The sequence below is a fragment of the Drosophila navojoa genome, chromosome 3 (assembly GCF_054131105.1).
Source record: "Drosophila navojoa isolate 15081-1374.11 chromosome 3, UAZ_NAV_1.0, whole genome shotgun sequence".
Classification (NCBI taxonomy): Eukaryota; Metazoa; Arthropoda; class Insecta; order Diptera; family Drosophilidae; genus Drosophila; species Drosophila navojoa.
This window is the reverse complement of record NC_142891.1, coordinates 4,402,242-4,412,359: the sequence shown is the minus strand read 5'-3', so window position 1 is coordinate 4,412,359 and position 10,118 is coordinate 4,402,242. Positions and strand designations below refer to the sequence as shown.

The following is a 10,118-nucleotide window of genomic DNA, read 5'->3' as shown; positions in this document are numbered from 1 at the left end:
TGCATCTGTGATTTTTATTTTGGGAGGATATGGGAATGTGTATGTGCATACTATATATATATTGGAATCACATAAATAATATAGATATACAGTTAATTTTGTAAATTTTTATTTATTTGACTTACAGCTTGGTGGAGATTTTTTCGGAGTCATTCCGAATAGCCTCTTATCCTAGATTTGAAAGAATACGATATTTGTAAGATATTATCTTCGGACTCTGTATTACTGACCCATCCACAGTCCTAATATGAAGCCGGATTCAAAGATCATAAGCTAGACCATGAATTAGGTATATATATACTTATACTTAGCTAACATGACATATATATATATATATAGTGGTGGTTCCTATTTGTATACTATCTAACAGAGATCTCACTAGCCTTATTTACGCGTGCACTAAAACTAAATGAAAAAGGAATTTAGGAATTCCTTTGCTACAGCTGCTCCTCCTCGATTTGCAGATCAGTGGAGAACACATACATATCCCTGCGTCGAGCGAAAAGCATTTCCTGTCGCTTGGGATGAGTGGCCAGGGAATGAACCACGCCTCCATTGTCACCTGCAACAGAAAAACATGTTAAAAAGAATGCACAATTAAATTGTAATTAAATTATGATTTACTAATGCGAATGCGTTGCAAGACCTTCGCCTCGAGCAGATCCCAGACGTAGGCATCGCCGTCGCTGGAGCCGGAGACTAGATGCGCATCGTCGGCTAGGATGCCGCACTCGATGAGATAGTCCGCAGACTGATGGCCTTTGTATTCCGACAGCAGCCCGCCCGATTCGCAGTCGAGCAGACGCAACGTGTTATCCTGGCAGCCAGCCAGCAGGCACTGCTCATCCTTCGTCTGCGCCAGATAGGTAATTGGTTGGCCCACCTCGTCGCAGGTGAGCTCGCCCACACGTATATCATAGTGACGCACACATCCATCCAAAGAGGAGGCAAAGATTTTGTGGTCATTAGTCAGCACAGTTGTTATGCAGTCCTTTGCGTCCTTCATCACTTGAACGGGGTCAAGGCGGCGAGTGCGTATGTCCCAGCACATGATGGCATTATCGCGTCCGCCAGATATGGCAATGGACGAGTCCTCGTTGAAGCACACGCAGCGTACGCCGCCTGCGTGACTGCGGAGTCGACGTACGGGAGCGCCTGAAAAGCTATTGTTATATTCATCTTCATTCCATCTCTCTGCTCTGTGATGCTCACCCGTGGCCACATCCCAGTAGATGATACTCTTATCCAGGCTTGATGAGACAATGTAGCTGCTATCACAGCTGCCCGCCACATCGGTCACCTCATCCGCATGGCCTCCATAGGTCTTCAATAGCAAACCCGAAACAGGATTCCACAATTTGATCTTTTTGTCCGAGCCGCAGCTCAAACAGTAGCTGCCGTCCACTGTAAAGCGGGAATAATGCTAAATACACGTACATATGTATATCTATATATAAAACAAGCTTACCATTATAGCGTACTGCGCGCACAGCTCCTTGTTTGCAGTCAATTGTTTTGCTGCAGTTAAAATTCAGGAAAGCCGGCATTTATTTATATCACGCAAAACGCATACGAATTAAAGATGGTCAATTGTGATGGCATAACTTATACAGTGACTACTCACGAAGCTAACGATGATCGTAAATAGAGATGGACTAATTGTTATACACGAGCGCAGTCACAATCACTAGCAAGACGATTATTTTAAGTGGAGTGCATACATTCTATATATTTATGCTCCAAAAATAATGAGCAACGTTTAATTTTATAAACATTTCATAGCAGAGTCACAGCCGCAGTCACGGTCAGAGTCACGGCGACCAGGTTTGGTGGCAGCACTTTTACAGTGTTGTTAAATGCATATTGTTGGCATAAAATAGCGCTAAAAATGCCAAACCGCGTCGAACTGGCCAAAGCGGAATGCCAACAATAATAAAGCAGCGGCAACAACAAAAAACAGTCAACGCAACACAGTATTTTTTCGGCAACAAACTAATAAATAAAAACCATTAAAGAAACTAATACAAATCGTGTTAAATAAATGAAAGCAGACATACGCAATATCCCATATAATACGATAGAAAGAAACGGCGTAAATTCCGCGGCACGTGTGTGGGTGGGGGAGGTGAGGCGCGCTGCTTTCGATGCTACGCAATAATTCAACGCTACGCAATTTCAGCTGCTGCTGACGCTGCGGTCGCTGGCGCTGCCGCTACGCACCTGCTAAACCAGAAGCGTTGCTGCGGCCAGCACCGTCGTCACCGTCGCTGCTGACGTGTGCAAACGAGAGCGAAACGACGACAGGATATTTAACAACAACAACAACAACAGTAACAACTACTGCTCACACTACAACAACAAGAGCAACAAACTGCACGACAAAATTAACGAAGTGTCAGTACAATTGAACGACACAACGTATGCATACACACATTCACACACAAACACACACGAACGCACAGTCGCCCTAGAACAATCAGAAGCGAACGAAGAACACAAATTGCAGTCACCAAAAAAAAAAATGCAGCGAATTGCATAAAAAATCCTGCTTAAGAATAAGTGCACTCACAGATACGCTCTCGCTCACACTCACACACGCACATAGAAGCGCGACAAAGCAAAAGCAGAGAAAAAAGAAAACACTAAAAAAAAGGGCAAACAGTGCGCGCACAAACAAGGTGGAAAGTAAAAAAGTTGTTTGTCAACTTGTGGCGTCCATTGCACACACAAACATTCCCTCTGCAACACCCAGCAGCACCATCAGCAGCAGCAGCAGCAGCAGCAGCAGCTCCCCTCAAATGTTGCAGCAACAAAGTGTCTGGCTGTACTGCTACTGCTACCAAGTGGAAATGCAAGTCCAGTGTGCATGCAACAGCGCCTGCGGCCAGTGCTAAGCAATAGCAGCAGTAAGAAGCAGCGGCAGGAGCAGCAGCAGCAGCAGCAGCAGCATTAGAAGAGTGCAGCAATAGAAGAGTGGAGCAGCAGCAGCAGCAGCAATCCCTTGCAGCCATGTCAACGGTCACTCGCAGCGCCAGCGCCAGCCCCTGCATGGCCCTCAATGGCATCATCGACGCCAGCCTCTTCCCCCTCAAGTCCACCTCGGATGTGGTCAATCTCTTTAGACGCGCCCTCACCAGCGCCATTGAGCCCGATCTGACGCTTCTCTCCATCGTCGTTGGCTACATTGAGCTGTCGCTGACCACCGGCGAGGCGGCCCAAGCGGCGCAGGCAGCCCAAGCAGCTCTCGGTGAGTGACAGTTAGATTTTTATTGACTTAGCTTTTATAAGACTTTTTTGTTAGCCAAGAAAAGTGTGAATGGTTGGTGTTAATTATTTCTAACTTATATTTTATAAGAGATTTGGAACTACATTTTATAAATCTAGAGTGGCGGTTAATTTCAAATTTAACGTTTATTTTCTTTAGATTTTGTGGAGAGTATTATTAGTTATATATTTTGTTATCATTAACTGCAAACTAATGGAATTTTTTTTTTTATAAGTTTGAAACTAATAATTTTTAAAGTAAATTGTTGCATTCATAAGAACTTAACAAAAAGTATAAATAGTTTAAAGTTTCCAGACTTGTGGCCTAATTTAAAAAAAAAGGCAAAAAAATTATTAAAAATTGCAAAAGTATCCAAATTTGTTGACATCATTTTTTGTTTTTTTTTTTTTTTTTTTTTTTTTTTTTTTTTTTATAAATAATAGGCATATAATTATTATTATTTTTCATATAACATTATTATAAAATATTAAAATGATTTAATAAACTAATTTTTGTTAAATTTTCAGTTAAATAAATATATTTCTTTACAATAATAATTAACTATATTTAGTTGCGTTTAGTTAAAAATAAAAAAATGAGTGAGATAGTTAAATACAAATAAAATACAATTTTATTCACGTATAATTATTATTTTAATTTAATTATACCTACTTTTTAATAATATAACAATATATCATATTTGGTTGTATTTTAATGCAATTTCAATATAATTTCAATTATTATATATATTTTTTTTAATTTTTAGGTGGCAGCAATGAGATAATCATGGGCAACAGCGTGCCCTTTCCCGTGGTGACACACGAGCTGATTGCCGGATTGTACAAGAAGTTCCAGACGATATTGTCGGTGGTGGACAAACCGAAGCCGCACCGCCAGGCGACACGAGAGATCATCAAGAAGGTGTCGGACGTGATTTGGAATTCGCTGATACGCAGCAGCTACAAGGATCGAGCCCATCTGCAGAATCTGTATAGCTATCTGTCCGGCAACAAGCTGGATTGCTTTGGTGTGGCGCTGGCCACGACCGCCGGCTGCCAGCTGCTGGGCTATCGCGACGTACGCCTGGCCATATCCGAGGATCATGCGTGGGTCGTATTCGGACAGAAGCACGTGGAGAGCATCGAGGTGACCTGGCATGGCAAGGGCAGCGAGGATAAGCGTGGCCAGGACATTAGCGCCGGCATTGAGTCCGGCTCGTGGTTGTACCTGGGCGGCCTGGCCGTCATCTGTGAGCGTGGCATGGAGGTGGCTGCCATCTGCGTAGCTTTAAATATATCTCTCAGTGCGAACAGCGATTGCGTTGAGGTGGCCGAGCTGCAGCAGCAGCTGCTGTGGCTACTCTACGATCTGGGCCACCTGAAGCGCTACCCCATGGCGCTGGGTCTGCTCGGCGAGCTGGAGGAGATCAATCGGACGCATCGCAGCATTACCTGCGAGCAACTGTTCCGCGAGGCAATCGAGTCCTCGCGCAACTACTATCACAATCATCACGTCTATCCGCACATCTTTCAGGGCAACTATTACAATCGCTTGCTCAAATATCGCGAAGCCTTCGCCGCCTGGGCGAATGCCGCCGACGTCATACGCCTGTATACGTACCAGTGCCGCGACGATGAGGAGATCTACAAGGAGCTGCTGGACATTGCCAATGAGCTCATACCCTATGTGATGAAGACGGAGAGTTCGGGTCATTCGGCTCGCAGCATTCTGCGCGATGCGGAGGTGTTTGCCAATTTGTTGCGCTTCTACGATGGCATCTGCCAGTGGGAGGAGGACAGCCTAACGCCCATTCTGCACATTGGCTGGGCCAAGCCGCTGGTCACGAACATAACCAAGTTCGACTATGACATACGCTCCCAGGTGGTCATCAAGCTGCCCGAGGATGTGGAGGCCGAACAGGCAGCAGCATTGGAGGCTAAAAAGAAGGCAACGGCTGCAGCAACAGCAGCAGCTGTCGAGGCGTCGCTACATGCGGAGGGCCACAACAACAACAACAACACGGTTGTTAAGAAGGATGAGGTAGGATATTGCAGATTGATATATAATTCCTTGGATAGTTATATGTCATTTTAAGCATTTACTATTTACTGATGTAGTCCAAAGATTTAGATTCACTTGTGTGTCTATTTAAACTTTCTATCAGTCCTATGATGATGATTTACCAATCTCCTAGAGCTACAATAATACTCTTCTAATCATACTGATTCCCTTCCATTCACAGAAATCAAAATCGGAGTTGCCAACAACTTTGGCGGATCTCACAGCTGCTTGTGGCGAAAAGATATTGAATCCCGATTTTCTGCTGCAGGGCGGCGGTCAGCCGTTCGCTGATCAAAAGCAACAGGCGGTAGCCGAGCAAACAACGTCCAGCGAACTGTCGCACAATAACAACAATATCAACAACAACAACACCAACAGCAGCAACAATGCTGAAAAGGAGGCTACAACCATAAGCAACAACGGCAACAATGAGGCTAACAGCAACAGCAACAACAACGAGCAACAACAACAGCAGCATAAAGAAGCTAAAGTGGAGGAGATCAGCCAAGTGGAGCTGGCGAACAACAATCAGCCAACAGTTGTTGACGACTACGATCCATTCGAGATAATGCTTAAACGTCCCGTGATCACGCTGTATAGTCAGAAGATGAAAGGACTGAAGGATCTGCTGCTGGCCGAGAAGCTGAACACGCATGCCATTTCACTGCAGGTGACCGCCCAGTCGGTGGCATCGCGCAAGGTGCGTGGCAGTGGCACAGATAGTCGACAGCCGGCGACCATATCGGCGACTATAACAGCTATAGCCTCGACAGAGGGCGCGAGTATTGGAGGCAGTGCAACGAGTGCCGCATCAGCCGATTCGTTTGCGCCCACGCGACCGAAGCGAACAAGGCGCGAGTAAACAAAAGCAAAAACAAGAAGAGAAAACTAAAAAAAAAAAAAAACCCAGTTGAAGTAATGTGTAGTGATTTGTTGTTTGTAATTATATTATATATATTTATATATGTATGTATATCAGATAATGTAAGCTAAACCCACAGGCGAGCCACGAGTAGCACAGATATCGCATGCGAGTAAAGCACTGGCTGTAAATTGAGGCAACGCCTGCCCTAGTTTAACAGCGAGTTTTTACTTTGCTTTGTCGATTAGCGATTCGCTTACTCGTTGCCCTTTGTCGGTTGACTTGCTTTAATATTAATCCTTTATTATTATTGCATATAGATATGCGCTATCAATATTTTCGATGTTCGATGTGTATTTATGTAGTTTGTAAGCGCAAAACAAATACCGTTAGAGAACGCTTAGCGTTTTAAAAAAGAGACACACACACACACACACACCACATACACCAACTCTCTCACACACACAAATACTTATATGAAAAAGCTCTCAACTATAAAAAGAACCTGATCTTGGCCCAAATAAACGAGTTAGCGCAGCGAGTGACTCACTCGTTATTTGTGCCAGATCTGTGAACGTATTTCTAGCCTGTTAAAGTAAATAATTTAAATCATTTTTTTTTTCTATTTATTAATGCAACTTGTTTACAACCACAAAAACTTTGTTTTACATTTTATTGGTGCTCTATTTGAAACAAAAGCAAAAATTTTAATATCGAAATATGCATGAAAATGAATGATAAAAATATGAAATGATTGATTGCAACTACTCGATGCATTCAATGAGGCTAAGCTGTTTAATTTACAGATTGTATACAATGCATGTTTGTATTATTATTATATATATATATATTTATATATTAATATTCAACTTACAAAACTAAACAGATCAACAGATAAAACATATTTAACACTTCCTCTCTATATGTGATAAAAACTGTTTTTTCTAGAAAGCTTTCAAATACTATATGTACTAGATGCCTATTTAATAATACACAACAACCATGTATATATATATATATTATTTATATATATATTTATCAACTTGCTAACACATATACAAACACACACACACATACACAGAAGTATATAAGGGCCGTTTAACTTAATGGAGCAGGACGGCAAGCACTTTTTGAACTATTTGATCAGATAACAGCACCAGCTAACAAAGTTATATTATTTATAAAAAGCTTTCGCAGCACTTATTAGTATTAAAAAAAAGATCACTTTTGTTATTTACGAAATTCTTATTTCACTTAAAAGTGACAGTCTCTTAAGAGAAAACCGTTAAGCACATAAAAAAGGAGCTTAAAAAAAAAACTTAAAAGAAAAAACAAATTGTTAATTGATGATAATAATTGCATTTTTATTTGTGCGTTGTGCGTCTGTGATGTAAACAAATAGCAATGAAGCCCATAAAAAATCGAAATTCAAGCAAAGCAAAAACACAAATCGAACAAAAATAAGTTCAAAACAAAAGAAGAAAAAGAACAAAATATTCAAATGTATGGTGTTTTATTCCTTTATAAAAGTAGCATACTTAAAACAAATACAAATCTATATTAATACATATGTAGATATATTTTGGCATACAAAATTTTTACAATAAGCTCAAAAGAAACGTATAAAAAAATATATAACGAACGCAACAGTTTTGGCATGCTAAAAATTCCAACCAAATACAAATTTATATGAAAAAGAAGCCTATGCAACAAAACAGAAAACAAAACAATATGCAATAAATCAAAAGCATACCGCAAAACTATTTATTATAAATGTTAACGTTACGTACACTTCAACTGCTCAATAACCCTACTAGCTTGAAACTCAAATAGCCACAAGTCAAAATGTTATAAAATAAATAAAAGTAAAAGAAAAATGAAAATGCATATTTCAAAAAGGGAACAGCGCGCCGATTTCACTTTACCTAGCTGGCAGCGCTATGATTTTTAATATGATTGCCTTATTGAACAGAACTGTTGCTCAACACTGAATATCGATATATTGTTATTTTTACTTACATCTCTAGACAAATGACTCGGCATCATTTCGGCTAAGCGTCAAATTTGTTGAAAAAGTAGAATTGTTTAACAATTGTAATTCAGCATACACAAACAAATATTAAACATGTCTGCGCCAGATAAAGAGAAGGAAAAGGATAAGGAGGAGACAAATCAGAAGAGCGAGGATTTGGGTCTTCTAGAGGAAGATGACGAGTTTGAAGAGTTTCCCGCTGAAGGTAAAAATTTGTTTTTGTTTTTATTTAAGTATATTGAATTATGAGTTGCATTCCTTGACAGACTTCCGCGTGGCCGACGATGTGGAGGAGCCAAATGTGTGGGAGGATAATTGGGACGACGACAATGTAGAGGATGATTTCAGTCAGCAGCTGAAGGCACATCTGGAGAGCAAAAAAATGGATACATGAAGATTTGCTGCCCCTCGTTCGTCCCTAACCACAAACAAACAGTTTAAGCTTTAGCAATAAACAAATAAATATATTAAGTCGAAACCACTCAGTGATCTATTAAGCTAGAGACAATTATTTTGATTTGCTCTGCATCGCACTGATCCGCTTCCATTTGCTCCTGCAGCTGGCCCTTGCTCTGCTGCAGCTCAACGATATGATCTTCTTGCTGGTTGATAAATGTTTCCAGTTCTGCGATACGCTGCTTTGGCTCTTGTGCATCCTTTTCGAATTGTACCTTTAGTGATTTTAGTTTCTTTTCGCACTCTGCGAGTTGCTGTTTGTGCTTCTCATTGCTAGCCAAAACACTCTGATGTTTGGTCTCTATCGATGCATGTTTCTTCTCCATTCGCTCCTTGAGCTTGAGATTCTCTTTGTACTCGTTGAGCAGGTCTGGTGGCAGTATGTTCATCGCCTTCTCTAACTCATCGATTAGCTGTTGATTGGCTTCGATCTCCAGGCGACGCTCTTTGAAGAGTTCCTCCTGCTTCTCCATTTCCTGCTTGCTGCTCTCGATGCGCGCAAGTATTTGCGCTGTTTGGCTGTTGATTGGCATTAAATAAGTCTCTGATTGCCTTGCTCTTTGTTCACTTACCTTTCGACTAACTCCACCTCGGTGTCCTTGACCAACAATTGCTCAAATTGCTTAACCTGGGCATTGATCTCCGCCAGCTGCTCCTCCTGCAAAGCTGATTCCATTTCCTTCTGCTGTAAGATCTTCGATTGCTCATTTAGCTCGGCCATTACTTTTGGCAGCTCCACAGTCATCTTGTCTATGCTGGCCTGGTGATTAACAATGTCGACTTTCATTTGCTCTGCCTTCTGTTTTTTTAGCTCCAATTCAGAGCGTTTTGCTGCGATGGCTGCACTCAAAGCTTGACGCTCCTTGAGCTGATCTGCAATGGGGCATAGGATCTCCTTTTTTTGCATTTTATAGAAACATCTGTAGTTGAAGAGCACATCCAGTGTGCTGGAAGTCTTCTTCACAGCTGCAATAACATATATGTAGTTTTATATATCTATTTACATATGAATGTATATAGGTCATTCATACTTGGCTCTATGATATCAATATAGGTGAATGTTTTGCCTGGGAATGATATTTGTATTATGCGTTCCACTTGTCGGCACAGCTTGCTCAAGAACAAGCGTTTCTCTCGGGACGTATCCTTCGCCTCACTTTCGATATTGTATGGCGGCTCCAGTCGAAAGCCAAAGGAACGCAGATAGCAAATCAGCACCTTGGTTAGAAATGCCTCTGTTGGATGCGATAGCTCGTTAGGTCGCATATTCAATTCGGGAAACAGCGAGTTCGCCGTCTCGCAGACAAGCTCTAACGCGGCTGTGTTGTTATTCATAATATTTAATTTACTCTGCTTTTTTGAAATTACTTATGAATGACAATAAATTTGCCGCTTCGATTTGACGCTAAATATGATAGCTAAAGTTACTCGATATATCGATA

General features: G+C 41.3%; 4 protein-coding genes across 4 annotated transcripts; 2 read left to right on the top strand and 2 right to left on the bottom strand.

Moving 5' to 3' along the window:
* Window positions 1-92: 92 nt before the first annotated feature.
* LOC108658763 (WD repeat domain-containing protein 83) lies at window positions 93-1,669 on the bottom strand. The gene is made up of 4 exons (XM_030384732.2): window positions 1,469-1,669; window positions 1,213-1,404; window positions 625-1,155; window positions 93-562 (listed from the first exon to the last, which is right to left on the bottom strand). Exons 1-4 carry the CDS (start codon window positions 1,545-1,547, stop codon window positions 438-440), a joined length of 927 nt encoding a protein of 308 aa, XP_030240592.1. The 5' UTR covers window positions 1,548-1,669; the 3' UTR covers window positions 93-437.
* A 209-nt stretch (window positions 1,670-1,878) lies between these two features.
* Mnn1 (menin 1) lies at window positions 1,879-7,524 on the top strand. The gene is made up of 3 exons (XM_089258224.1): window positions 1,879-3,247; window positions 4,032-5,305; window positions 5,508-7,524. The coding sequence occupies exons 1-3, from the start codon at window positions 3,010-3,012 to the stop codon at window positions 6,186-6,188; spliced, it is 2,193 nt and encodes a 730-aa protein (XP_089114350.1). The 5' UTR covers window positions 1,879-3,009; the 3' UTR covers window positions 6,189-7,524.
* Window positions 7,525-8,217: 693 nt separating this feature from the next.
* Sem1 (Suppressor of exocyst mutations 1) lies at window positions 8,218-8,698 on the top strand. Its single transcript, XM_030384735.2, has 2 exons — window positions 8,218-8,425; window positions 8,487-8,698. Exons 1-2 carry the CDS (start codon window positions 8,314-8,316, stop codon window positions 8,612-8,614), a joined length of 240 nt encoding a protein of 79 aa, XP_030240595.1. The 5' UTR covers window positions 8,218-8,313; the 3' UTR covers window positions 8,615-8,698.
* Nuf2 (kinetochore protein Nuf2) lies at window positions 8,664-10,113 on the bottom strand. The gene is made up of 3 exons (XM_030384730.2): window positions 9,708-10,113; window positions 9,249-9,642; window positions 8,664-9,195 (listed from the first exon to the last, which is right to left on the bottom strand). The coding sequence occupies exons 1-3, from the start codon at window positions 10,009-10,011 to the stop codon at window positions 8,703-8,705; spliced, it is 1,191 nt and encodes a 396-aa protein (XP_030240590.1). The 5' UTR covers window positions 10,012-10,113; the 3' UTR covers window positions 8,664-8,702.
* Window positions 10,114-10,118: the final 5 nt, after the last annotated feature.

Coding starts and splice junctions, on each gene's coding strand:
- LOC108658763 (XM_030384732.2), bottom strand. CDS start 1,547: ATGCCGGCTTTCCTGAATTTTAACTGCAGCAAAACAATTGACTGCAAA. Junction 1,405..1,468: donor GCGCGCAGTACGCTATAATG/GTAAGCTTGTTT, acceptor CCCGCTTTACAG/TGGACGGCAGCTACTGTTTG. Junction 1,156..1,212: donor CTACTGGGATGTGGCCACGG/GTGAGCATCACA, acceptor ATAGCTTTTCAG/GCGCTCCCGTACGTCGACTC.
- Nuf2 (XM_030384730.2), bottom strand. CDS start 10,011: ATGAATAACAACACAGCCGCGTTAGAGCTTGTCTGCGAGACGGCGAAC. Junction 9,643..9,707: donor TATTGATATCATAGAGCCAA/GTATGAATGACC, acceptor ATGTTATTGCAG/CTGTGAAGAAGACTTCCAGC. Junction 9,196..9,248: donor GAGGTGGAGTTAGTCGAAAG/GTAAGTGAACAA, acceptor GCCAATCAACAG/CCAAACAGCGCAAATACTTG.
- Sem1 (XM_030384735.2), top strand. CDS start 8,314: ATGTCTGCGCCAGATAAAGAGAAGGAAAAGGATAAGGAGGAGACAAAT. Junction 8,426..8,486: donor TGAAGAGTTTCCCGCTGAAG/GTAAAAATTTGT, acceptor ATTCCTTGACAG/ACTTCCGCGTGGCCGACGAT.
- Mnn1 (XM_089258224.1), top strand. CDS start 3,010: ATGTCAACGGTCACTCGCAGCGCCAGCGCCAGCCCCTGCATGGCCCTC. Junction 3,248..4,031: donor GGCAGCCCAAGCAGCTCTCG/GTGAGTGACAGT, acceptor TTTAATTTTTAG/GTGGCAGCAATGAGATAATC. Junction 5,306..5,507: donor CGGTTGTTAAGAAGGATGAG/GTAGGATATTGC, acceptor TTCCATTCACAG/AAATCAAAATCGGAGTTGCC.